The sequence below is a fragment of the Eublepharis macularius genome, chromosome 13 (genome assembly GCF_028583425.1).
Source record: "Eublepharis macularius isolate TG4126 chromosome 13, MPM_Emac_v1.0, whole genome shotgun sequence".
Classification (NCBI taxonomy): domain Eukaryota; kingdom Metazoa; phylum Chordata; class Lepidosauria; order Squamata; family Eublepharidae; genus Eublepharis; species Eublepharis macularius.
The window spans coordinates 52,863,776-52,891,162 of record NC_072802.1 but is presented as its reverse complement, the minus strand read 5'-3'; the positions used below and the strand labels follow the sequence as shown (position 1 = coordinate 52,891,162).

Here is a 27,387-nt window from a genome sequence, read left to right as displayed (position 1 = left end):
TGTGTAGAGTGGATATGCCCTTTATACAAGAGGCATTTCCCCCCTCATCCTCTTCCTTCCTCTCTCATTTCATGTGTCTTTTCCCCCCTTCCTATATCCACTTGTTCTCTCTGCACCCATCTAGGTTGTGGGAATGCCATATCTCCATGAGGTGCTGAAGCTCATCATTAACCGGATCTTCGAGGAGAAGAAGTATGTAGAACTAGATCCCTGCAAGATTGAGCCAAGCCGGACCAGGTGAGGGCAAGTGTTGGGGTGCATCATGAAATAGGGGCTGCAGTATGCTTGGATTAGGCTGGGGGTCTGTCTTAAGAACTTTCCAGAATGTCAGGAGAGTGAATTCAGGTCTATTTCGACGAGAGCCAGAAAAATAGGTCTATTGCAGAGGCGCTGGAGAGAGAGTTGCCAGGTGTCCAGTTTTGGCCCAGACAGTCCAGTATTTTGGAGGACTGTTTGGGAAAAACAGTCCCTCAAATACTGGACACCTGGCCTGGGCCCAGGCCCTCCCCCTCCCCTGTCAGTTGCCCAGCCCAGCCGCCTCCTGAGGCTGCGTGGCACTGCTGCCAAGCCAGAAGTGGCTTGCCACTCTGGGTGCTTGGGTAGCCTCCTGTGTTGGTGCCGCACTCCCCAGGAGCAGACAGCTAGCCTGGCCAGAAGTGGAGTGGTTGGTGGGATGACGTCTCCTACAGGCCCATTTTCCCAAGTCCCAAGTGGAGTCTTGGCCTGTTGTCAAGTTTTGTTGGGAGAGAGGTATCGGGGTTTAAGCCATCCATGGAAATGGTGTGTTTTGAAGAGGATAAGTGGGAAGAAAAGTCTAATGTGGGTTTTCTGGGAGGGAATTCCAGGTATAGGGGGAAGTGAGGGAAGTATGTACCCTGTTGTTTAAGGATCTGCCAACAAGTTCTGCGGGTTTGTATAAATTGGCTGTGAAATAGGGACAGACATGGTGCCTACTGGGCAGAGGACCAAGGGTGGTCTTAACCAATGAGCAATATGGGCAGCTGCCCTGGGCCCCCCGCTTCGGGGGCCACCAACTGCCCACAGCCCTTTCCTCTCCAAGGAGGGGGGAAAGAAGCAGGATCCTGCCACCATTTACACTTGCCATGCCTTGGGCTCAAGCAGCTGGCTTCTGGCAGCAGAAGCGGCTCCAACCCAGCTTGCATGGGGTGAGGGCCACTTCTTTCCAGGCTTTGGCGGCAGGAGAGGGTGGCACTGTTTTGGGGGTCCCATCCTAGATTTTTGCCCAGACTTTGGCCTGTAGGAGAAGAATCTTCGTCATCTTTCACAACAAGGGCTAGCCCATCATGCTGAGCCCCCTCCACATGAGCGCATGGCACAAGGGACTTGTGGGCAACAGGAACCACCATGTGTTCAGTGGGCAAGTGAAGCAACGCTGTATATCCCTGTACCTACACGATGTTGCCCACCATGTCATCTCAAAGCGGGTGTGAACTGAGCAAAGAAGACCACAGTCCCAAGGGAATCACATAACAGCATCCAGCATGTAGCTGAGGGCGGAGGAGAGACACCTTATATTGTGTGTATGAAAGGGGACAGCAGAGAAGACTGCTTTGGATGACGAGTGGGGACAGGGTGGAAAATTCAAGGAGAAATCGTTAAAACAGTGGCACTTAGAAAAGGGTGTCATTCACAGGTAGCTTTTCTCACTCCTCAGTGCTAATTAAAGCAGAATGGTGAAGCTCGGCCTGGGTGGATGATTTATGGCTCTAAAAATAATTAGGCAGAACAATGCGCTGGCCAAGATAAACAACTCTTCAGGGTCTAATTTGTGAGCAGGAACGTCAGGATTTGTAGGAAAGGGGCAGAAGTCCAGCGGGGAAAGAGGGTTTGATGAGCTGCCCGGTTCTGGCTTCTATACTGGGAGGAATCAAGCAGCTCTTGCCCTGTAGCGGTAACATGCAAAGTGGTGCTGGGGGGAGCTATTGCACTCGCATGCCAGATTGGGGCCATGTCCTCACGTTGCTCAGCTGGTATATGGCCCATTTTATTTTTTATTGGAATAGTCACTGAGTGCATAAAATCAGTGGGTGGACAAAAGGGAAGGGATACTTGCGTGTGGTCTAAAGCAGAGGGACATGGAGGGAATGACATCTCCCTGTCCTCTGTAAATCAGTTCCTGAGGGATAACAATCCAAGTTGTTTTAATTGTTTTTAATTGTCTTCGCTTCTTGTAAACCACTTCGGGCCTCATTCGAGGGAGAAGTGGTATAAAAATCAAATGAATAAGTAAGTGGAATTACCCTCTGCTTTGCATTTTAAGAATCACAAGTCTCTGGAAAATACATCCGAGAACTACATAGGGCCGAACTACAAGTGACGAATGACACAGGTTGGACACTTGTCAGCTTCCCTCAAGTTTTGATGGGAAATGTAGGCAGCTTGGCAGAATGTTGGATAAGTGACAGTTGAGAAGTCCATTGGACAGCAGTCGGAGAACCAAGCTGCAAGAGCAGGATGCCTACATTTCCCATCAAAACTTGAGGGAAGCTGACAAGTGTCCAACCTGTGTCATTCGTCACTTGTAGCTTGGCCCTAATAGTTGCTCAGACTCAACGGGGCCTCTTTGATTTGCCTTTTTTGCCCACCTGTTACATGCTGAATCACCCCGACTGAGACAACTCCTGGTTCAGAATCATAAGCCCAAAGTTCTGACTGTACAATAGGAGATAAAAATATGCATCTGCTGTAGAGTTTTTTACAGGTTTAACAGTTACTCTTTCTTCCCAGGGAATCCTGGGAAATGTAGTTAATTCTATGAAGAAGACCAGGGACTTCTGCCAGAGTATTCAGGCTCCTTGAATTTTGCAGACACACTTGTTTCAGTTAAAAAATCCCTCCCTGTTGCCTTGGGCCAAAATTCAAGTCACCTTTTATCCTCTAACTGTAACAGTAAAACTTGGTGAAAATATTACTGTTAAACTGACTGCCTGTTTTTTGTCAGTTGTGTTAAAATGATGTATATAAAATCCAGTAAAAGAATGCAATTGGGAATACCAGTAATGAATATAGGCAAAACTTTTTAAAAAAACTTGCAATGATCACATATTAAAATGAAAAGAAATGAGATAGGTGTATTTGTATATCCCTAGGGCAAGGCAATGAATATGCCACATCTTAGATTCTATTATCAGACACAGAGTGGTGGCATCTCCTTGACCCTCACAGTGTTTCACCAGGGCTCACCCCTGTGTCTCTGCTGAGTCAGTGGAGGGAGGCAAACCCAGAGCAGTGACTCACACAGAGACAGAAGGGGCAGCCTTCTCTGAGCCTGGGCAATTCTGTTGCTCTTGAATTGATTGAACGTTCACTCACAGAATTATCCACTACCAAGAGAAACCTAATGGGATAAAAGCAAGGCAGTGAGATACAGATGAGAGCAGTTACTCATACAGAGAGGCAGCGAGTGGCCTCCTCCTTCATACAGTCATGCTCCCTTGTCACATCATCGTTCCCAAGTTTCTTTGGGGAAACCATGGGCATTAACCTGATTGCATATCCCTAGTGTATATAGGCCCTACATATCTTTGGGAAATTATGCAACAGGAAACAGCCAGTAGAGAAGGGTGGGGAGGAAGAGAGTTGACTTCACAAAAGAAACAAGTTTTGAAAGTTGGGAAGTACACTGCTACATTACAAGCATGGACAGGAGTGCGCATGTGTGTGTGCATAAGCTTTGGTTTATGTGAGGGATGTTGGCCTCAATCTTGTCTACTGACAGAAGTTCTGCCAGTAGATCTAACAGAACATCAGCACTGAGGACATGTGTTCAGCCCGCTTCAAAGATTTAAGCTGCTCCAAAGATAGCAGCGTTCCTGAGAGAGATGCTCTTTGTGCTGGTTGCTAAGCAACAGCATCTCCAGGATGATGTCAAGGAGAGTATATCAAGCATTGTGCTAGGACTTTCAATGTTGAGTTGAAAGGGTTTGACCACCAGAAAGCATTCCTCCTCACTGCTGATTCACGCAGGACACATTCAGTGGATAAACCCTCAGAGGAGATATGTGGAATCCAAGAATCCCTTAGAAAGGTCCTCAAAGAAGATTTTCTGGGCTAGGTATAAAAGTGCTTACTAAACCATACCCTTCTTTCTTCACACCCTTCCCATGTCCTTATCACAAGTATTCTTCTCTAAGCTCTTTGAGGTCTAATGGAATAAAAATGTATGAAAGAGTTGATGGGGAAGAAACCATTGCCCACGTGTGAACAAGCCATAGCCCAAGTATGTTCTATGCTTCTTCCTTCCTTTGCCATCAAACCACTGCAGCCATCCTGCAGAGACACGAGGGTTAATTGATGGAATTGAAATGCATGTGTAGATTTGGCTGTAATGCAGGCACTCCTTTCTCTTCTCCCCTCTTCTCCCTTCATACTTCTTGAAGGCGAATATCTTTCAAGGGCTCCTTGTCCGAGGCCCAGATACGAGACAGCAGCTTGGAGGTGCTGAAGGGATACCTGCGGGACATCATCGAGGCTATTGTGGGCTCAATGCAGAAGTGTCCCCCTGTCCTGAGGATGGCTTTCAAGCAGCTGCACAGGCGAGTTGAGGACCACTTCCCAGAGGCGGAGAACCAGGTGGGGTGTTTTTGAACTTTTGGCACTCAACCAGCTGAATAGCGAGGCTTGAGATGGTTCTGTATCTCCAACACTTGGTTACGCTTGGGCATGACCGAAGTGACTTCCACATGGCGGTTTTGCACCATGTTGCTGCCCCCCCCATCCCCTGCAGCAGATTTCTAGCATCTTATATGTTTGAGTGCATGGCTTCTGATATGAAGACCTTTAAATCCAATGAATTCGGGTTTTAAAAATCAAGCTTCTCCCTGGCAAATAGAAATGACCAAGGAAGGTTATCACATGACAACATGTTTTGAAAGATTACTTTTATTTTTGCTGATGTTCATGAATTATTGTTGTTATTAGGGTTTCTGCTGTGGATGTTTTGCAACAGGGGAGTTTTTCTAATTATGATAGATTTACTACCTTAACTGCCTTCTGAACAATGTTTGGGTTTTTGGTCTACCTGATTTTCTCTTCAAGGATGCCAAATACATCGCCATCAGCGGGTTCCTCTTCCTCCGATTCTTTGCTCCCGCCATTCTGACCCCAAAGCTGTTCAACCTCCGCGACCAGCATGCAGACACTCAGACCAGCCGCACCCTCTTGCTTTTGGCAAAGGTATCCACCGGCACATGGGAACATGCTTGGGGAAGAAATATGGCTCCATATTAATGCAATTTGACTGAGGAACATCTGTGTGACTGACAGACTTTTTTTTTTTATAAGGAACTCTCACTGTGAAATCTAAGATCCATGGTAAAGGCAACCTCATGTGGAGAAATAAGATATAAAACACTGAAACGCTTTCCTTAATTATCTCACTGTTTGTACCGTCTATTTAAGCCCAGGGCTGTTGTAGGTATCACAGGTAGGTGCCAAAGCCCTGTTTTCCCAAGAAGATCCGTGGGTGACCCCTAACCCGTTGCTGAGTAGAAGGAGCACACAACTGTTCTAGCAGAACAATCCCCTCTCTGTTTGACTATAAGAGGAACTTAGCAAACCAAGGCCGTTTCCCCACGGTCTATAAATAGCGATTTAAAAATCGTGCGAGGAAACCAGCAGCCTTCCGTGAGTCTCGTGCTATTTATAGACCATGGGGAAATGGCCCCAAACTCCATTTCATTAGTTGGGCCATGTTACATAAGCACCAAAGTAGAAAAGAGTCCAGTAGCACCTTTAAGTCTAACCAACTGTATTGTAGCATAAGCTTTTGAGAACCACAGTTCTCTTCATCAGATGCATGTGACTACAGACTAACACAGCTAACTCCTCTGGATCTAAGCACCAAAGGTTTGACATCTCTGGGGAGGAGGAAAATGGTGAGTTCCATCTAAATTTAATAGACAGAAGAACACCCCCCCCCTGCCCACACACACACACACACCTAATTTTGACAGCTCTGGTGCGTGCTTCCCAGGAAACCTTTGCAGTCCACCTTCAAATTCTGCACCCCACTCCTGGTTTAGCATATGACCTTAAAAGCACTGAGTGCAAACCCCACGTGGTCCTGAGGAAAGAGTTCTTTGGTCTTGACCTTTTTGGAAGGAACATTTGCCTACTGCCCCTCTTCTAATTGGTCACAGACAACCTCCCCCTCCTTTCCACTGAACCCCCTAAAATAAGAGATAGCAAAAAAGGGACCCTCACCTTAAAACTCTGACTGTCTCACCTGATGAGAATAAAAACTTTAAATACCAGAAATATTTATAAGTTTTGAATTGGCTTGAAACAATACTTTTTTCTTTTGTTTTCTGAGTTCTCTATTTCCATTTCCTCTTTTTTGTCTCTCTCCGTGTGTGTTTAGAATAAACTTATAAAAATTGGATCATGGCCATGAGATAATCCTTCTATGGTAAACTTCCCCCACAGCAGCTGCTCAGCCTATACCACTTAATCCACAAGGAAGAGGAAGTTGCCTTGCCAGAGGCCAGGAATCCACTAGATTCTCCCCTCTGAGGGGAGAAGGGATGTTCTCCGACTCCCACATTGACTGATGAGACTTACCTAAAGCCCATTCCATTTTGCGAGATCCCCACAGAGCCAGGGAGGACTTCTGCAGCAACAGTGGCTCAGCTTGGGCCCAGCCTACCATATAAAGTTGCCAAATCCGGTTTGGGAAATTCCTGGAGATTTAGGGATGGTGCCTGGGGAGTGTGGAGTTTGGGGAGGGGAAGGAGGCGAGCGGAATTGTGATGACATTGTAGCATCCTTCCTCAGGGGAACTGATATCAGAGGAACAGTCATAATTTCACGAGAATTTCAGATCCTGCCCGGAGATTAGTAACCCTACAAGCATGCCAGTGAAAGTTGGTTTGGGAGGAGGATTTAGGAGCAGCCCCCGCTGGAAAATAACTCAGACCTACCACATTCATAAATTGGACTGGAGGTATGGTCACCAGAGCGGTGCAAGATTTACCGGTGGAGGGGGCCTCCTTGCTGGTGATGTACTGACATCGATAAATGCAATGACATCACTTCCAGCATGACCCAAAGTGACAGCATTGTATTGCTGGTGCTGGTGCTTGCCCCCATTTCTCCTTTCCCATTTTTCTCCCACTGTCCAGTCAAGTGGAGGCAGGAACAGGCAATGGGGGGTGAGAGGTCTCCAGCCAAAGCAGTAGACCTGGCATCCCTAATTTTGGGGCTTTGCATCTTTGCCCAAGAACTCACTAGAAGATGGCCTGAATCCAAACTTCCTGCTGGTCTTTTATCAACTGGGCCTCCAGCCTTCCTCTTCTCTTCTTTTCTCTTCTTCCCTTATGGTCCCTTCTTTCTCTGCTTCTCTTCCCTGTTAGGCAGTGCAAAGCATTGGCAACTTGGGTCTGCAACTGGGTCACGGCAAGGAACAGTGGATGGAGCCTCTTCATCCCTTTATCCTGTCCAGCATTGGGCGAGTCAAGGACTTCTTGGACAGGCTCATTGACGTGGACACTGAGAATGGTGAGTTTCTTTTGAGGCCTTTTGGGGGTTACCAAGTATCCTGCTATAGAAGGAGATCTCCCACCAGCAGCCTCCCCCAGCTCCCACTACTGCTTAATAGGCTAGCAGGGGGGCGGGAATAAGAAAAAAAAATCACTGTCACATTAATGGCATGACAGCATTTCTGGGGTGAACCTGCAAGTGACATCACACATCACTAGGATTCAGGAGAAACTCTATGGAATCCCAGAAGTGGTGTTGTGCCATTGATGCAATGGTGCACCCCCTGTCCCTGCCTCCACTTCTACTGGCTCCCAACCCTTTTGGGGCCTGGGGCTGTTTTCTGGCAGTTAGAACTTCCACTTAGATGGGCTGCAGTTGTCCCTGCCCCTGGCCCAAGTTGTTCCTGCCCCACAAAGAATCAGCTGGCTGGTAGTGGAAAAAATATGTCCTTTAGAGTGAAATGTTGCCAGGGCTGGCCCATCCATTAACTGCACCTTGGTGATTGCCTAGAGTGCCAGAGATGAAGGATTAGGAAACTGTTCACCTAGAGTGCCAGAAATCCTTGGGTTGGCCTTGAATACCATTACTAGATGACAGTATGTCACTGTGCATGTGTTCGTGTGTGTCTTCTAAGCGGCATCAATGCTACAGGAAAAGGAACACATGGTCAAACGGCGTGGAATTCCTTTTGTAACCCTCCCTTCCCTCCATTCAGTATCTAGAAAGCCCAGATTCTCTGTGCCGTACTCTTTGAGCAGAAAAAGAACGATGCTGGACCTTGGAAGTAAAAATTTCCCTTTTCCTATAGAAACAAGTGAGAACCAGTCATGGACACCCTTCCACCCTTCTGCTACCGTCAAGGAGGGATACCTGCACAAACGCAAGGCTGAGGGCCTCCACTTGGTCTCACGATTCACCTTCAAGAAACGTTATTTCTGGCTTAGCAACGAGACTCTGTCCTACTCCAGATCTCCGGAGTGGCAGGTGGGCATCTTTTTGTGGCTCTGGGGGCCATGGAAGGAGATCCGTGCTGACTATGGCAGATTGTTAGTAGAGTTCTTTTATATACGACACATTAAAGAATGCTATAGCTATAAACTGGTTTTCAAAATGTCAAGACACAAAATCTGTTGGGAAATTTCTCCTTCTCAAATCTGGAAGATCTTTTTGGTGCATTGTGCCCATGGCTTCCAGCTAAATAACTTTTGGGAATCATAGCTGAGTACAATGATATTCATGTGGTACATAAAATAGAAGAAAACCATTTTTTCAGTTCCCCACTCCTTTCCCTTTTTGGTTAGCACTAATGCATGGATCAATCTTTGCATTGACCATGGGAAGTTTGAACCAGGGTTTGCAAATTCATTTTAAATGTTGGTTTGCATCAAACCATGGGAGCTAGCTCCAAGAATAGATGCAAGGGTGGAATTTCTTGCACAAGGTAGAAAGTATGCACAACTCAGGGTGCTTTCAATCTCCTAACCATGAGGACTAGCCCCAAAGCGTTGTACTGCTCCAGGGGAATTAAAATTCCATCCATATCCTTGTGTATTTATCAGACACTGAACAGCATAACAACAGCACATTAAATATTATTTATTTAGGAAATAGAAATATTGCCTCTCCAAAGATCTACTTGAAGTGGCTCACAAAATAAACCAATACAATATAATAACAAAAACAACAACGTACAAATTATCTATAATAAACCATTAAAACAAACTGGGGCAACATCTTAAAAATGACATAGCCCTCAGGCTAGAAACAGATCAAGAGCTGGGTCTCATCTCATTTTTATTTCATTTTTAATTCCATCCACCAATGAGCTGCTCAGCAAAATGTATTTGTCTGCACGTGAGTTCACAGAAGAGGTGAGATTCGAACCAAGGACTTGGGTGGACTGGGAAGTTAAAATGGCCCTGAGCAAGCCGAGCTGAGTGGCTCTTGCGGCTCTACAAGCTTACGCTGGAGGACCACTCAACTCACCAGCACCAGCAATGAGCATTGGTTCACCTATTGCCGCCTTCTGCTGGCAGTGTATGGAGCAGATATTTCTTTCTTTCTCACTGAAACTCAAAGCAGATTACACAGTGCAAGTTAATCGGATCAACAGCTGGGACACTCAATAAACAATATAATAGGGTATAGATTGCAGAAATCTGAATATAGTACTGAAACAGTGATGACAAGTAATTCGACATGACATATTAAATGGAACAAAAACAAAACAGTAGGACCATACCTACATCTACAGACAGTACCCAGAAGTATAGCCTACAGTCTCTTTATCACTAGCATCTCTCTGAGCCATTTCCTCACAGCACAGCCCTATTACCTGTGTCAAAAATTCCTCCTGAATAATTCAGTTTTGTATAGTTTGACATTGATTATCATTGCTGCTAAAAGATCTGGGCCAGGTGAGACACTAGCAGTGTTGCTGCGAATGGACTCTGCTTGCCTTGGGCCACCGGTGGCTCTCTAGAGCAGAGGTCCACCAGGAATTTCCCCTCTAAGTTATGTGGCCAGTCCACCCCTGCAAAGACTTTCTGGTATGCAATTCAGTCCCTTAGTCACTATGCCAGGAGGAATGTGATATTTGTCCTTATAGCAATTATTTTAGTACTATGAAAGGCTAATTTTTTTTGTTAATGTTAGAATATGAGAGAAACTTTTGTCCCTTCTGTTCAAAAGCTTCCATTCTCTGTATTCACATATCTTTTGGGAAAGTACTTTCACTTTGCAAAATGGCTTTGGAGAAGCAGTTAAAGGTTAGAAAATTGCATCCGTCCTTACTGACCAGGGCAGGGGGATTATTTTACATATCCAGGTGCGCACATCCATCCCTGTCCAGAGGATCTGTGCGGTGGAGCGTGTGGACGAAAATGCTTTCCAGCAGTCGCACATGATGCAGATTACAACTCGTGACAATGGAGGGCAATTGTCTACCATGTACATCCAGTGTAAGGTAAATCCTGGCTTTGTGTCAGCCCTCGGTTATCAAAGTTCTGTGTCATGCATGTTTGAAGGTGTGTGTGCTATGTGCCACACCTTCAAACTTATGGTGACCCTATGAACAAAAGACCTCCAAAATGTCTGACTGTTAACAGGCTTGCTCAGATCTTGCAAACTGGAGGACGTGGCTTCTTTTATTGAGTCCAGCCATCTTGTCTTTTAGGAAGACCTAAAATGAGATGGCTTGACTCTGTTGAAGGAGGAAGTGCCAATGGTTGCTGATTGAGGTGGTCTCCAAGGTTCAGAACCATCAAAGCAAAACCTTTTTTGCTATACCTAAACTCCGAACAAACAACCACTTCCCAGTTTTGTACTCAGGCTAGTTAATGTGATTGACTGATTCAGGCAGTACAGATTTTCCTGGATTGTACCACATCGGGCTGCAGGCTCTGCATAAATAAACACACCTGCCCAAGGAGAAGAGTTTGTGCCAGTTATTAATGTCCAAGTTGGTTTTTGTTTTTTTATTGGGGGGGGGGTGCAACCCTGGAACTGATTGCCAGTGTGGTGTAGTGGTTGGCGTTGGACTAAGATCTGGGAGACCCAGGTTCGAATTCCCACTCTGCCATGGAAGTTCACTGTTTGACTTCAGGCCAATCACATTCTCTCAACCCAACCTACTTCACAGCATTGTTGCAAGGATAAAACGGAGGAGAGGAGAATGATGTAAGCCCCTTTGGGTCCCTATTGGGGAGGAAAGGCCAGGTATAAATAAAGAAAATAAATACATGAATGAAACTCGTAATCTGAAGTCATACAGTCCAGGAAAGTTTTACAATTGCAGATGGTATAAACTGTCCCTTGCTATTCCAAATATTAATTGATCAATGCCAGTTTTGTGGTGGTACAATTGTGGACTTAGTCTGAGGAAAGCCAGGTTCAAATCCCCACTGTGCCATGAAACTCACTGGGTGAGTTTTGGGCTAGTAATACTTGTTTGTTTGACCACCTCTCCAGACACATGCCTCACCTAACTTAGAGGGTTGATGTGAGGATAAAATAGAGGAGAGGAAAATCATTTATGCTGCCCAAAGCTATTTCAGTTACAGGTGGTATGAAACTGAAACACAGAAATCAAAGTATTTATTTCCCATAAAATCTGTTAAGTATCAGAAAAGGTTCTCTCCAGTTATTATCAGGGCTTTTTTTCAGCAGGAACGCAGTGGAACGGAGTTCCGGAACCTCTTGAAAATGGTCACATGGCTGGTGGCCCCGCCCCCTGATCTCCAGACAGAGGGGAGTTTAGATTGCCCTCCGCGCCGCTCAGTGGTGTGGAGGGCAATCTAAACTCCCCTCTGTCTGGAGATCAGGGGGGGCGGGGCCACCAGCCATGTGACCATTTTCTACGAGGGCAACCCACTGAGTTCCACCACCTCTTTTCCCAGAAAAAAAGCCCTGGTTATTATTATGGATAGGATAAATTCCAGAGGAGTACCCTTCCACATCGTTTGGGCAGCAGGCTTGGTTCTCTCCGCCACTGAATGGCCTCACCTCACCAGTGTCGTACTGTTTCTCCTCTCAGTGTTCATGCCAAGAGAGGCAGGAGGCGTGGTGTCCTTGCGCGCTATGTATGCATGCAAGTGGCGGGTCTTCTAAAAGACAACAAAGAGATGGAAGTTCTATGAGGGCTTGTGACTCAGCATCTAGGGTTTCATTAATCACCTGAGGGTCCCGGCCCTGGCTTGAAGACCGCTGTTCAATATGACATACTTCAGTATCTGACAGAAATGCCCTTCTAAAAACATAGATCCTGAGGAGTTAGCCGTGTTAGTCTGTAGTAGCAAAATCAAAAAGAGTCCAGTAGCACCTTTAAGACTAACCAATTTTATTATAGCATAAGCTTTCGAGAATCAAGTTCTCTTCGTCAGATGCCTGATCAAAACTGGGCAGATACAGAAGAGGAGGGGGACTCTGTCAAGCGGGGACTGAATAGAGACTATGAATGGTTATCACATTACCACAGGTAACAGATTCTCTTTACAGAGGCGTGATCTGGGGGAGCCCAGTGACGCCTGGTGTGAGCTTTCGGGGACCACAGTTCTCTTTGTCAGATGCAACTGGCAGGGAGAGCTGTGGTTACCGAAGGCTTATACTACATAGGAATTGGATACCTTCACTGCTACAAACTGACTGCACACCAAAAGGAAATGTTTACATTTCCAAGCAAAGGAATGTTTTGATTGCCTCTATGCTAATTGCATTCTGCCTTCTTGTGATTTATGCTCCCCTCCTTCCCTCTCTTTCCCCCTCCTCCTCTGTATCTGCCCAGTTTTGATCAGGCATCTGACGAAGAGAACTTGATTCTCGAAAGCTTATGCTATAATAAAATTGGTTAGTCTTAAAGGTGCTACTGGACTCTTTTTGATTTTGCTTCTAAAAACAGTAACACTTAGGTCCCAGCTAAACAAAATGGTGGGAGATCCATGAGTAGATATTATTGCCAAATATCAGCCATATCCCCCCCACCCCTGCTTTAGATCAAATTGCAGAGGGGAAAGAGGGCTTCACTTTCCCCCCTTGACTTCAAGCAGACTCTCAGAGGTCCTTGTGCCCTGCTGGAGGAAACATAGGCTGAATCCACACATGCCAGCATAGCGCTAAACTGTTGGAATGCCAGCATCTTCCTGGTGCAATTTCTGACGCCATTGCACTACGAGAGTGGCATCGTGGTGCGATGACATCAAAAATCGTGCCAGGAAGACACTGGCATTCCAACAGTTTAGCGCTATGCTGGTGCGTGTGGATTCAGCCATACTGTCATCCTACAATTTCCAGTAAATTTCCCAAGTTGGCCAAATAGCAGCTCTGGGTGGACCAGTCAAGATCAAAGAAATAGTACAGGGGGGAAAGGTTAAATAATCCTTCTCTCCTGCACCCACATAAGTTTCCTCCTTAAATCTTAACACCCAGTCTGTTTTTTTTAAACCTAGAAAAATAATCATAGAACTGGTCTCACCATTTCCTGGGAATGGCTACATTAAAGCATGCCTATTGATCTTGCTGCGTCTCATTATCATGGTGGTTACTAGAGCGTTTAAAGAATTTTAACAATTCTCCTACAGGGATGCTTTGTAAATGGAGACAAATCTAACCTAGGTATAGGGATGGCACAAGTATTAGGAAGCTAAGTATCTTAAAGGAAATCTGTGTAATCGTATTTACTATTTATTTTATTTTACTTTGCTATATACCATTAAAGATTAATACCAGTTATCAGATCCTGTTGTTGTGCAGTAATTCTGTGAACCGTACATCCAAACTGCCTGGGTGTATGTATCTGGATTGGAAATCTGCCTAACAGGTCAGGGAATGGGGCGATAGAACCATCACCTGACCTGCTCAGGATCCTATCCTTTCCTTTGGCAGAACGTCAACGAGTTGAACCAGTGGCTCTCGGCCATCCGGAAAGCAACCATTTCTAATGAGTGCATGCTGCCCTTCTGCCACCCAGGAGCCTTCCGCAGCAATCGCTGGACTTGTTGTTTACAAGCTGACCGCATGGGTAACCCAACTGAAGTTCGGCATATATATATAGGTGGGGGTGTGGGCCCCATTTGTGTGATGCAGGCAGGCAAGGAGGTCACTGAACATTAGAGAAATCTTTTGACCTTGAGGTCTGTTTGCACTTTTAAAAGAAAATATCCACATTTGTTTGGCCATGCAATTGAGGCTTATTCCAGACATTTCACTAAACAATAGTTAAGGAAACTTAAACATGGCTGGGTGTGTTGTGCAGATTGCACAACTCTGGTTTTCAGTTCCTTCACTAACCAGAATGAGAAATCAGGGCTTGAAGTGGGTTTGCAAGCTGTGGCTGGAGTTAGCTGTGCTTTGGCATGATGTCCAGATTGACAAATTGTAGCTCTGGCCCTCACTGTGGCAGGATTTAGAAATTACTCCTGTGTCTGGTGCTATGTGTTTGGCCAGACAAACCATAATTTGAAATCCTGGTTTTTAGGGAGGTGCAAAACATCTTTTGCCAGTTCAAATGTGAAGTGGAAATCATTAACTCAAACTGAATGCATGACAGAAGGAGGAAGGAAGGTGAGGGGACAGGGAGTGCAAGAACAGAGAGTTTGTTTACATAGCGTCATTGGTGTAACATCTAACCACACCTCTGTCTTGGGGTGAGTTTCTGAACTGATAAAACAAAACAAATGTGGAGCTCAAAACCATGGCTTGCCTGTTGCATGTTTGGAAGCTCAATCCACGATTTGAGTTCTAAACCATGGTTAGCACAAATTATGGTTTGGAGTGATATCTGAATGCATCTGAAGGGGAAAAGAATGAAGGTTCTCATCCAGTGGTACCTCTTGTGGACATCACCTGTCATCCCATCTTTGTACAATCAGTTGCTTGGGACTGTCTTTGGTTGTGGTCACTGGACATTTGAAACATGGCTTAACAAACTAAGGATGGACTTGGTCCTCCCAGGAGATTTAGATAAGGAAACAGAGCTGGGTGTTGTAAGCATGTCAACGTCCACCAATTTCAAAGTTACACACAAGCTTTACATAGGAGGTTGAATAGAATGGGGCATGGGATTGATTTTGGATGGACACCAAGGGCTCGTTGATGTGATCTTTACATGATTTTAGCAACCAAGATGAGCAAGGTCCCAGCATCCTTCACATGTCCCAGGGTACTGTCAATGTCCATTATGGTTATTGGGTTAAAGTGATCCATAAACAGACTAAAGGATGTATTATACATTTCTTCTAACTGACCCTATGTTACAACCAGCATTTAGATCACAGCATATTCACAATATTTTATCACAACTTGGGTTTTTTTTCAAAAAGAGTCCAGTAGCACCCTTAAGAGTAACCAACTTAATTGTAGCATAAGCTTTCGAGAATCACAGTTCTCGTTGTGGGTTTTTTTAAGTCACAACTTTTTTTTTAGTCAATAAAGGCTCAGATTTAGAAGACAGCAGATGCCAAAATACCTTAGACAACAGGGACGGTTATGAATTAGCTGATGCAAGGGTAGAAGAGAAATAACATTTTTTTGCTACTGCCATCACCCGTTTATGGGTCATCCAGTGAGCTCCATAGCATATTCTGTCAGTTTCAGTGCGAATTTTCCACCAGTGCCATTCTAGCACTCTCCCATCTCTTCAGGTCATCCAACTCTGTGGTAAACTAGGGAGCTGGGTTCAGAACTAAGATTGGAAGAGGTCAATGAATTGCAACTTTATAGCTTTAAGGGGCTTCACATTCCAAGCTGCCACCACGTCCTCAGCAGAGCACATGTTTGAAATCCTAAAATCCCCCAGAGCATTCTAGAATCCAGTAGGATCCATGAGCCTTTGTTGGTAGACCATTTTTAACCAGGCCCCCTTTCCTGCTTACTTTTGGAACCCTGTTCAACCTTGCCGTATGTAGGTAGCGGTCAGTCCATGGTTCAGGCCAAATCTCCAAGCCTGAAACCAGACCTTCCTTCAAGGCTCCAAGGTGTGGCCTCTTCCATGTGTTGGGCCCGTCACAATTTGAGAGAGGCCCAAGGCAGACAAAGAAGCTATAAAATCCTGGGCTAGTCCTAGGGAGGAACCCCCTGCATGAATGTTGAAGCCCCCCCAGAACCATCTGTCTCAGAGCCAAGCTACAAGTGATGCCTTACACAGGTTGGACACTTGTCAGCTTTCCTCAAGTTTTGATGGGAAATGTAGGCGTCCTGGTTTTACAGCTTGGCTCTCCATTACAGCTGCAAGACCAGGATGCCTACATCCTATCAAAACTTGAGGGAAGCTGACAAGTGTCCAACCTGTGTCAGGCATCACTTGTAGCTTGGCTCTCAGTGTCTGCAGGGCCACATCTAAGAACATCTCTGCCTACTCAGGCAAGGTTCTTATTGGGGAACGAGGTGGCTAGTAAATATGCAATATGCCTAACTATCCTTAGTCCTCAATGCCAAAGAGTATACAGTCAATGCCAGTGATAGAAGATTAATGTTTGGAAATTAACAGCTGAAGCTTTATATGGAATGAAGGTAAATAATATCCCATTAAGCATCTACAAAAGGAACAGGACCTTTTTTCCCTCCAGGCAGTTGGCAACTCTGTTCATAGGAGATGTTAAAAGTTAGGCCAATAATAGGTAGTCAATCCATTGGATAGGTTAATTGATTAAAAAGATTTTCATCAGTTTTAAAAGGTACCTACAATTTATTGGGCAACATATTTTCAAAACTATTTTAAATCTATTTAAGCACATACAAAACAGATGGCGGGTGCCATTTTAGAAGAGGCATTCTATCTTGCCTATGAGGGATGCCTCTTCAAAAACAAAGTCTGCTGCAACAAGCAGATGAATAATCTGCAAAACAAAGGGAGGGTTCTTATTTTTTTCAGAATAATTGTTATTTTCAAGTACTAGTCTGTGTTGCTTAAATTGCATGATAGCCTCAGAATGCCCCTCCCCCTTGTGAATATGGATAATGTGACTCATCAGACTGGAGATTGCAGTTGTTGAACTATTATTATTATTATTATTATTATTATTATTATTATTAGTCTGCCTTTCTCACTGAGCTCCAAGGTGGATTACACAGTGCAAGTAAAAATACAATATAATCAACAGCTAGGACATTCATTGAGCAAAGTACAAGAATGAAGAGCAGTTTGGACATCCAGTGAAAGAGATATAATAGGGTGAAAGGAGGTAAAGGGAGTCCCCTGTGCAAGTACCAAGTCATTACTGACTCATGGGGGGACAATAGGGTATGGCAGGGCTTTTTTTCTGGGAAAAGAGGTGGTGGAACTCAGTGGTGGAACTCAAGACCTCACAATGATGTCACCTTGGGTCAGCTGGAACAAGGGAGGAATTTTTTAAAGTTTAAATCACCCTCGGTGAAAATGCTCACATGGCTGGTCGCCCCGCCCCCTGATCTCCAGACAGAGGGGAGTTTAGATTGCCCTCCGCACTGGAGGGCGAGCTAAAGTCTCCTCTGTCTGGAGATCAGGGGGCGGGGCCACCGGCCATGTGACCACTTTTAAGAGGTGCTGGAACTCCGTTCCACCACATTCCTGCTGAAAAAAAGCCCTGGGGTATGGAAGCAACAACAATTTTTTAAAAAGCAAACCATAAAGCCAAGCACAGAGATGAACTCTTTCTGAAACAAAGCATAATGAATGTACATGGCATAATTAGCAATGTAGAAACTTCCTAGTAAGCTCATGACTACATCAGCAGACAGTATAGCAGACAGTGCCCAACAGAGTAGCATATAGTCTCGTGTATAGAAATTGGATTATTTTACCTGGATGGTAGGATGGATGTAACATTTTTCCTGTTTCTGTGAATCATGACCTCAGTTGCATAAGTCACCAGTACTGCCCACCTATGCTCCTGGGTGAAGCCTCTCTTGCACTGGAACAAAAAAATCTGGTATTTTTAAAGGTGTGTAGATGTAATCACTTGGACATGTGCTGTACAAATATACATAAAAGTATAGAAGTCCCTTCTCTTGAGGCTTCTCTTACAATACCAGCCCAAGTCCAGAGCAGACTCTACGCTATGTGGCCATCCGTTCCCTCACCTTACAGGCCCACCCGTGGTTGTGGTTTGGTTACAGTTCGTGGTTGCAGCCGCACCCATTCTGCCGTGACCCTTGGGGACTGGAGCGACCCTCTGGACCCAGACACCGAGGCCCAGATGGTGTACAAGCAGCTTCTGTTTCTGAGAGAGAAACTCAGGTCAGTGGAAAGGGATGTGCAGTGCTGGGCTGAAGGCAAGCAGTGCGTTTGTGCAGCAGTTCACACGGGAGGCAAAGAATCTGTATCCAGAGTGAATGGGAGAGAGCTATATTATGGCGCTGTGCAGATTCCAAAGAAAATGAGCACAGCTTCTTTGTGTTAAGTGGCCCATATCAAACTGCTGCAGTAGCTGTTGTGCAAGCACATAGATAATGCCCTCCTAAAATAACAACAAGCCCAGAATTCTGCACCAAGGGAATCCAAATTCTGTAAAACAAGAGGTTGGGATGATTGATCTTGTTTTGCATAATATATTCTGTTTTTGCTAAAGGAAGGCCACAGAGACCCTGCACTCAGATCTGTGGAAAATAGACAACAGTTCCTCAGATTTCACCCACAAACATTCAATCTCTTTTTGAAGGGTATGCATGGGGCTAGAAACTTACTCTTTAAAAAAAAAAAGGTATGGTCAACTTTGGAAGTTCTGTGGAAGTTGACTTCTTGGCCTAAAGTACATACAGCAATTTTTTCTGTGCCCTCACAGGACAGCAGTGTACATTACATTTGTGCCTTGCCTCAGCTTATTGTTTTGGGGCCGCATATCATGTCCCAGAGCTGCACATTTGTACTCTTTTTCCAGCAGAGGGCCTCATTCCTTAAGGAATTCTTTCTTCACAGGCTCAACGTAAACTAGAGGGGAGGGGGGACCAAGACTTTCTCTGGACTACGTAAAGGCCTCATCTTGAGATTTACATGTTTCTAAATCCTTTTGAAATCCTTTTGAAGGATTAAACTTGCAGGCAAAGCATGGTCTCTCCTACTGAGCCATAGACCCTTCCCACTTTATTTACTCTCTTTTGGCCTTTAATTCACTGGATGCATTGATCTGGTTTTATCTTGGCTTATATCTTTCATAACCCAAATGAGAGGCGTCGTCCGAGTGTAGAACACTCTAAAACAAATTATAAACCTCCAAGGTTATATTTATATATTTAATATATTTTGCAAATTTTTATATTTTTAATTCATACAAATGTGCAAGTGCTCAAATGTGATAAATATTCTACAATAAATATCTAAAATGTACAACTAATAAATATTCATAAATATTCATCAAGCGTCCAACCCTTCCAGTCCTCTTTGAATAATCAATTCCAATTTCCAGAGTTGTAAACTGTATTTTCTTTGTTCTTGTTCTATTTCAAAGCTGTTAATAGCTATGTGGAGCTTGAAAGCTATGAATATCTGTGTGGAGTATCCTCAGGTGACAATATTGCCTAGTGGTTACAGCTGAAATGCTCCAAAATTGGGCTGTGAAAGCCTGTATTAGCTTGCTTTTTGTGCTATTTCAAAGCTGTTAATATCTGTTCGAAGTTTCAGAACTGTTCATATCTGTATGGAATATCTTCAAACGACAACATAGCCTAGTGGTTACAGCTGAAACCATCAAAAATTGGGCTGTAAGAGCCTGATGGGTGTCTACTTTTTACGTTCCCGTCTACTTTCCCGTTTTGACAATGTCTTTTTCAAAGGCTCAAATCAACATACAAATCACTCCAACACCACCACACTCATTTCCTGGAAAATGAAGGGGCCGACGGACCATTGCCGTCGAATATTTATGATTATTTATGAATATTTATTAGTTGTAGATTTTAGATATTTATTGGAGAATATCACATTTGAGCACTTGCACTTTTGTATGAATTAAAAATATAAACATTTACAAAATATATTAAATATATAAATATAACCTTCGAGGTCTGTAATTTATTTGGGAGTGTTATATCTTTCATAAAGCTGGACCTACTCCTGAAGAGAGATGTGCATGGGTCAGTGCGGCGAATGATACATTAAAAGAGATGCACAGCTGAGGGGAGGTAGAGACGCAGAACTGCTGTTTTCAGTGGCAGTCACGAGGCTTCCTTGAATGCACTCTGTTTCAAAAAACAGGCACAGTAATTAAAATAAATGGCCATCTGCCTGGTTCTTGAGTTGAATGACTTACCTATTTGTTCAGGTAACAACAAATAATGGATATTCAGACAACTGACGTGTTCTGGCCTTTGGAATGCCTTTAGAATGGCATTCCTGTTGTGATGCAGCTCTGGATTCAATTTGCTGGACCACTGATGTCATTTATTTGTTCATGAAATGAATGCCAGCAGAGTGCTGTTTAGGCTTGGTTTGATTGTTTGACCCAAAGTGCCGTTTCTCTAATACAAAATTGTAATGCACACACACACATTTTAGGGTTCAGGAGGGGTGTGTGTATATATCTGTGTGGATACTAAGTTCCTTTGCCTCAAACAAAATCATTTCTGGGAGCAGAAAAGGGAATGAAACAGCAATTAAAACGTTAGGTGGTTAACTGCACTGATACATCCGTTTTTATAGCTTGCAGCCCTAGTGCGTATTATCCTTGTCACCTCCACTAGGGAGAAGTGCCTGGAATTCACAAGCAAGGAGACTACGCTGGATGAAGGCAGAGGAGCACAGAAAGGTAGGATTGTCTCTTCCATTGCCTGAATTCTTGATAATCAAAGGCAAAGTAATGTGTGTGTGTGTTTGGGGCGGGAATCCCATGATAACCAGCACCAGGGCTTTTTTTCAGCTGGAATGCGGGGGAACGGAGTTCCGGAACGTCTTGAAAATGGTCACATGGCTGGTGGCCCCACCCCCTGATCTCCAGACAGAGGGGAGTTTAGATTGCCCTCCGCGCCGCTGAGGGGCGCGGAGGGCAATCTAAACTCCCCTCTGTCTGGAGATCAGGGGAGCGGGGCCACCAGCCATGTGACCATTTTCTCCGAGGGCAACCCACTGAGTTCCACCACCTCTTTTCCCAGAAAAAAAGCCCTGACCAGCACAAAGCTGCATGATATTGTTGTCCTAGCAAACGGGCCTTTTTCACTGCCAGTATTTGCAGTTTGTCAGCATTCTGTTACTGGATCTTCTTTCCTGGCACTCAGTGAATGTGTGTCATGATGATTCCACCAGCTGCCAATCACAGCTGGTGATTGTTTGGGATGGGTAGAGTGGAGTGGGAACTCAACTCATAGGTGCTCCAGAGTTTGTACCTTCTTACATGAGAGATTCTGGAAATACATTTTCTGGTTTGCGCTTCTTAAACTACCACTGCTGCTCAAAAATAAATAAATCAGGAAAGATGACATTTCTCCCCCTGCCTAACTTGCCAGCTCCATGAGGTGGTGTGAATTGCTGTCACATGGCCATGACAGCTCTGTATATCCATAACCAACTGCAATGATTCTACCTCCTGGATGGGTGATCAATGTTCATAAGGCTGGAAAACAAGAACACTGAATCTGTAGGAAGGAAGAATAAGAGACCTCTGATGAAGAGGTGAATAGCTGAATGGGCTCAGAAAGGCCAGGTAGTTGCTATAGGATCTCAGCAGGAAGTAAAAATTCCCCAATCTGTCGAAGCCTTCCATAAAAAGTATTTTCTCCCCATTTTAAAATCTGGATTGGCCCATAATGTTAATCTTAGTGTGAGAAAATGGGTCATCACATTATGCAGTGCAGTTCTCTAATTGCAGAAATTGTAGGAGGAACAAGAGCCATTTTAGCATGAGAAAACCCTAATGCACTCCACATAAAGAGGAGAACCATACAAGAAGCCTCCAAAAGAGCCCAGGATGGATAATCCACTTGGGAGGAGCAATCTCAATAATTAGTACAAGTTAATAAGTATGCCCGATGATTTCAATTAAGATCTGGAAAGCCAAATCTTCCTTCATTAAGTGGAAGTTGCATCCTCTTTAGGGAAATCCAAAGCGGTAAGGAGCTCCACATAAATTTCCAAAACAAAGTATTAATTTTATGAATATATCTGCAAGGTATAAAAAGGAATTGCACGCACAAAAATATGTAACTCTAGGTATAATATTTCTTTTGAGTCTTTTTACTTTACCCCATAGTGACAGATTTAAAATTGCCCATCCGCCCAAATCCAGGTATATATTGCAATCAACTTGTTAAAATTCAGCATAATCATATTCTTAATATTTATAGAATCAGTATTCCAAGGAATGTAATGACATTTAGGCACCATCGAAAATGTCCATTAGCAAATGCATTCTGTGATATATTGTCTCCCAGTGGCAGCAATTCAGATTTTGTCCAATTCAGATCTTGTCTAATAGCCGTACTATTAATCACATGCATGTAGTGGCAGTTTAAAAAAAGTAAATAAAGAAAGTAAGTAAAAGTAGTTTTTTTAAAAGACCGCTTTGTCAGCCAGAACATGAAATTGTAACCTCTCATGTCATATGTGACATTTTACAGAACAAAGAAATGTTATAACAAAAGAGAAATGTATTATAATAAACTAGCTCCATTGTTCATTAATACGGGAATGGAAGACTGAGGTTCTGAAATAAACAGTAAAAGATCATCTGCATATAATTTTAAATTCCAAAAGTCATGAATATTACTATTTTGTCTAATGGCACAAGGGTTCCAAACATAGATCAAAAATAAGAGGCTAAAAAGGACAACCTTGTGTAGTACCTCTCTCAGGAGTTCTTCCTCCCTCTGCCGCAACTTTCCAAGCCCGAATGGGTTCAGCTTTATTTTAATAGCCCTTCCCCACAGCTGCTTCGTGGTTGTGGGGAACCTAGATCCAACTCTTTAAAATGAACGTTTAGCCTGGCCCTGAATGTTTGTGGCAGACCTGGCAGACATCTCATTCTAGCCAAGGGCGGGGGGCATGGACTTTAACCAACTAGCTCAGGTCCCCAAGCCACCAGGCCATAATGAGGCATTCACCTCTCCATTTTGATTCTACCATTCCGTAACAGAAATTAGATTCCTTTGGCCACCACCAAAATCTTGTAGAGATGTGCCATTTTAGTCCATCTGGAGACTAAGGTGTGGCTGCTTTCTTGCCTACCTGTGATGGCCGTTAGGTTAACCTAGCAGATCCAGCAGGGAACACGTGTAAGTTCAATCGCGTGGAGAGCACGTGTAAATCGTAACGTCTGTTTTGGCTCTGAGTGTTAATATAACCTCTTTCTGTATGGGTTCTGTTGGGCTAAATTAGGAACCAAACTTGCAACACAAACATAAGTTAAGAAATGTCTACAGGTCAAGGCCTTTCAACAGACAGAACCCTACAACTAGATTTTTATAACGAAACATATAGGTGTAACAGAGAACAGAAACATGGAGCAAATAATATCTTTGAATTCAGTTAGGTAACTGGTTGATACCACTTTGGGATGAATAAAGTCCAACTTTTCTAACAGGTGTGCTAGCTCTCCAACCCCACTTGCCACCCTCCAGCCCCATTCACCCGGCTGGCAGGTGGCATCTGGGGGGAGGAGGGCGCATATGTGCTCCCATGTTCCCCCATCATACTGGAAAATGATGTCCTTTTCTGGCATGATGGAGGTGCTGCAGGTTGTGCTGAAGCCTCCAAACGGGCGATTTTTAATGAATTGGGCTTCAGCGTGACCTGCAGCTCCCCCTTCGCATCAGAAAATGATGTCATTTTCCAATGCAGTGGAGGAATATAGGAGAGTGCTCATGCTTTGTGCGCATGGGGAGTAAGTTACCTGCTGCCTTGTGCCTGTCCCATGGCCCCTGCCCCCTCCCTTTGGCCCCTGAGGGACCTGGCAACCCCTAGGGTTCCCAGTCCCTCAGTGGGAGCAGGAGATCCCCCACTCCAAACCTTCTGTCCCCCACTCCCTCTTACCTGGCCAGTGGCGGGGGGAGGTACAGAGAATGGGAACAGGAGCTCTGGATTCCCAGCACAACAATGAAGGTTCTTGACTGCGTGCACACAAAGTGCAAGTGCTTAGTAAGTTCCTTGCCCCGCGAGCCTCCAACGGCATTCCCCATCCCCCGGATCACACCCCAGGGGACTGGGCAACCCTAAAGCTGGAATTTTCCCATGGATGGTTGACAGACTGGAGACATGCTAGATTTCTCTGTCCCAACATCCCTTCCAGATGGGGCTGCACCCTGCAGCCTTTATACCTAGCCTCGTCTGAGACAGGAATTAACCCTCTGCCTCTTTCCTGCCCCCTCCTTTTCTTCCCATCCAGACAACAAGGGCCAGTGGATGTCAGCAGCTGCCCGCTTGCTAGAAGTCATCCAGGATTTGGAGCAGGCCCACAAAGCCTTTGAGCACCAAGAAGAGGAAGAGGCAGCAGCAGCGAGTACAGCTCATTCCTGAGTGGCTGCCTCCATTCGGGACCCCACTTGTGTTTGCTCTGTAATGTGATGACATGTCTATGTCTGTCAGGGAAGGGCTGGGATGCTTCACCAGTGTTGTGAGCCATGCCTAATTTTGACTTTGGAGAGAGAGAGAGAAGGCACCTGGGAGGAGCTGCAAACGTTTGTTTTCCTTGTGAATTGTGGCTTAGTTGTGAATTGTGGCTTAGTTGTGTTCCAGAGGAAGAAGAGGGGTTCCCAAGGTGGGTCCTTGATTCTGAAGGCCTCCCTTGCTTGCTTAAAAGGCAGGAAATACATCCAGAGCTGTGTGCACACTGTGATTTTCGGAGGGTGCAAAACAACAGCATTGGTCATGGGATCAAGCATCTTGCGGATAGTGTTATCTTTCTTGACAGTGCAAGTTTTGTGGGCAATACCTGCCTGAATCTCAGAGACCAGCAGCTTTGTCAGGTAAGATTTCTGCTGGTCAAAGGATGAGGTTTCAGGACCCTCCTATAGCTTTCCTTCTTCCTCCCTACAAATTAGCAAATGGGTTGCAGGCACAAATTACATGGAACAAGAACCACTATGCCAATAGAGATCGTATCATTCAGTTTTTCTTTGGGAAGAAACTGGATTTTGTACATGGCTAGTTTTAATTTTAAAAGTGCACTTCTCTAGGTAAATCTCATCCCCCAAACTGTACAGTGCCACCTTCCTGTTTGCCAGTCATTCTTGCCACAAGAAAGCTGTCCCGCATAGCTCAGGCCTGAGAAGAGTGGCTGCCCCTGGAGTGCAGCAGGGGAGGAAGCCACAACCGGATGTGTCTGGTTCATGATGATGGAGCCATTGAGCTGTAGTAGGCCATGCCACAGCTACTGGACACAGGGTGAAATGATGTCGGACTTCTCCATGGCCAGACATCCCAGCTTCTCTGCCAAACTTTGTGGCACAAACAAGCTTCAGCTTGTGGCTATCACCGTCTGCTGAAGCGCTGTGGATAATTTTATCCTAAATATGTACTTCCCTATCCTATCTGTACAATGCATGGTCATTAATGTGTTTTTTAAAATCTGTTTATTTATTTGGATGACTTTGATGCTGCCTCCATAGAGCCTGATCAAGGCAGCTTACAAAATAAAGCCTAGTGAAAACTTAACTGCATAGAAGTCATAACAGTTGAAAAACTATTAAAAATCCAAGAAGGGCACAAGAACAGCCTGAAATATTTAACAGCTCCAAAAGAGTCTCATAAAACACTTACCAGGCAGAGCAGACTGTAAAACAAGTCAAAAAGACCAACTATTTAAATTAAAAGCTTGAGTAAAAGATAGTATGGTAGGTGCCAGGCAGTCCTCAAGGGGGAAGGGCATTCCACAGGTAAGAAACTTAGCCTTACCAGATTGCCCGTTGCTCCAGCCCCCCACTTTTGCTCAATGGAGTGACGCAAAGTTTTAATGCGCAACATACCCGTAGCAGGTCAGAGGCAGCAGAGACCACTCCAGTTGAGGTGAACTATGTACAGTTTATTTACAGTTATATATATACAGTCCATCAGCCTTTGCCATTCTGAGTGACAAAGTGCTTCGCATAGCACTGAAACCTTTACAGGCTCACATCATACTGTACAGTGCACACCTTTATACAAATACAGATATCACTCAACCAATCAGCATCTAGCTTTGCACACTGCACATCTGGCTGATGCAACATAGCCAGCCTTGAATAATCATGTGACATAACTGTCAACCTAGATGTGAAAGATCTAACAGGCTTGAATCTTGCCTGAGTTTATTTACATACTCTGACATGGAGCAGCAGTAGCAAAAACCGGGGGTGGTGATGGTGGTATCATGGCATCGGCAACACTCTATGAATTCCCTAATATCTATGGGTTTTACTACAGAGACTGGAGGAATTTCTAGAGCATCATGGATGCCATGATGTTGTTTCTTCTAGTCTCCATCTCCCATTTGCTTCCAGCTGGGCACCCTACAGGTGCCACCACTGAAAAGGCCCTATTTTTGAGTCATCTCATGTTTGTAGGTGAGGTCACAGAGCAAGACTTGTGAAGAGATCTCTGTATTTTATACCATGTTGCATCTGTTGTACAGTCAATGCAGCCATTTTCAAAACAATGAAGAGCTTTTTGACCCAGCGGTGTTTGGAAAAAAACGATCAAGTGTTCTGCCAGATGAACAGTTATCTTTTGAAAACCGTGATGTATTATTGTCTAGGAATTTTGTCTGTGGCAATAGCCTCTAATGAGAAAATTGGTATCAGGCCCATGAAATAAATGTTTAGTAGCTCGAGAAATATGTACCAGTTTGGGGAATAAACATAACCAAATATACAGAAGTTGTAGAATTTGTTAGTGCAACACAAGCACACGTGTGCACATACTGGCATCTGCAGAAATGTCAGTGAATACCCAGAGAACGCTCAAAAGAAGACACAGGGTTGGATAAAGCCAGCTCTTTCACTCCATCTTGCCCATCCCCAGTACAGCTCCTGGCCCTGCAGATCCCATGATCCTTAACATAGCCTTTGGGGTGATCAAAGTTCACCAGTGGAAAAATTGGTTAGGTCTCACCCATGTTACACTAGAGGCTTGAATAAGTGGCAGTCTGGCAGCCAAGGAAGATTGAGAAGCTCGGCTAGGCCAGACCTGGCTATGTTAGCCAACTTGTGCCGCGGCTCACAATTCCCACCGTTCAGCAGGCAAACTACGTTCAGTGTTCCATCAGGCCTTAGTAGCTTGTCAGCCTCTTGAAGCTGGTTATCTGTGCTTCCCAGGTGAGGTTCATGGAAATGCATTGCTAGCTCTTTTCCTGAGGCAGGGATACCATAGAAGCCACCAGCAGATGGAAGATTTATTTATATTTAATTTTATATCCCACTCTTCCTCCAAGAAACTCAAAGCAGTATACATAATCCTTTCTCATATGATCCTCACAACAACCTTGTAAGGTAGGTGAAGTAGAGAGAAAACGCAACTGA

General features: G+C 44.5%; 1 protein-coding gene across 1 annotated transcript in view; it reads left to right on the top strand.

Annotated features, from left to right (window-relative positions):
• RASAL1 (RAS protein activator like 1) overlaps window positions 1-26,667 on the top strand; it is a 48,463-nt gene extending 21,796 nt beyond the window's left edge. The window contains exons 10-19 of the mRNA XM_054996239.1: window positions 125-237; window positions 4,401-4,593; window positions 5,059-5,196; window positions 7,374-7,518; window positions 8,309-8,484; window positions 10,328-10,465; window positions 13,879-14,014; window positions 18,088-18,208; window positions 20,647-20,711; window positions 24,279-26,667. Of these exons, the coding sequence (XP_054852214.1) occupies window positions 125-237; window positions 4,401-4,593; window positions 5,059-5,196; window positions 7,374-7,518; window positions 8,309-8,484; window positions 10,328-10,465; window positions 13,879-14,014; window positions 18,088-18,208; window positions 20,647-20,711; window positions 24,279-24,409 (1,356 nt within the window). The 3' untranslated portion in view covers window positions 24,410-26,667. The remainder of the gene's footprint in view (window positions 1-124; window positions 238-4,400; window positions 4,594-5,058; window positions 5,197-7,373; window positions 7,519-8,308; window positions 8,485-10,327; window positions 10,466-13,878; window positions 14,015-18,087; window positions 18,209-20,646; window positions 20,712-24,278) is intronic.
• Window positions 26,668-27,387: the final 720 nt, after the last annotated feature.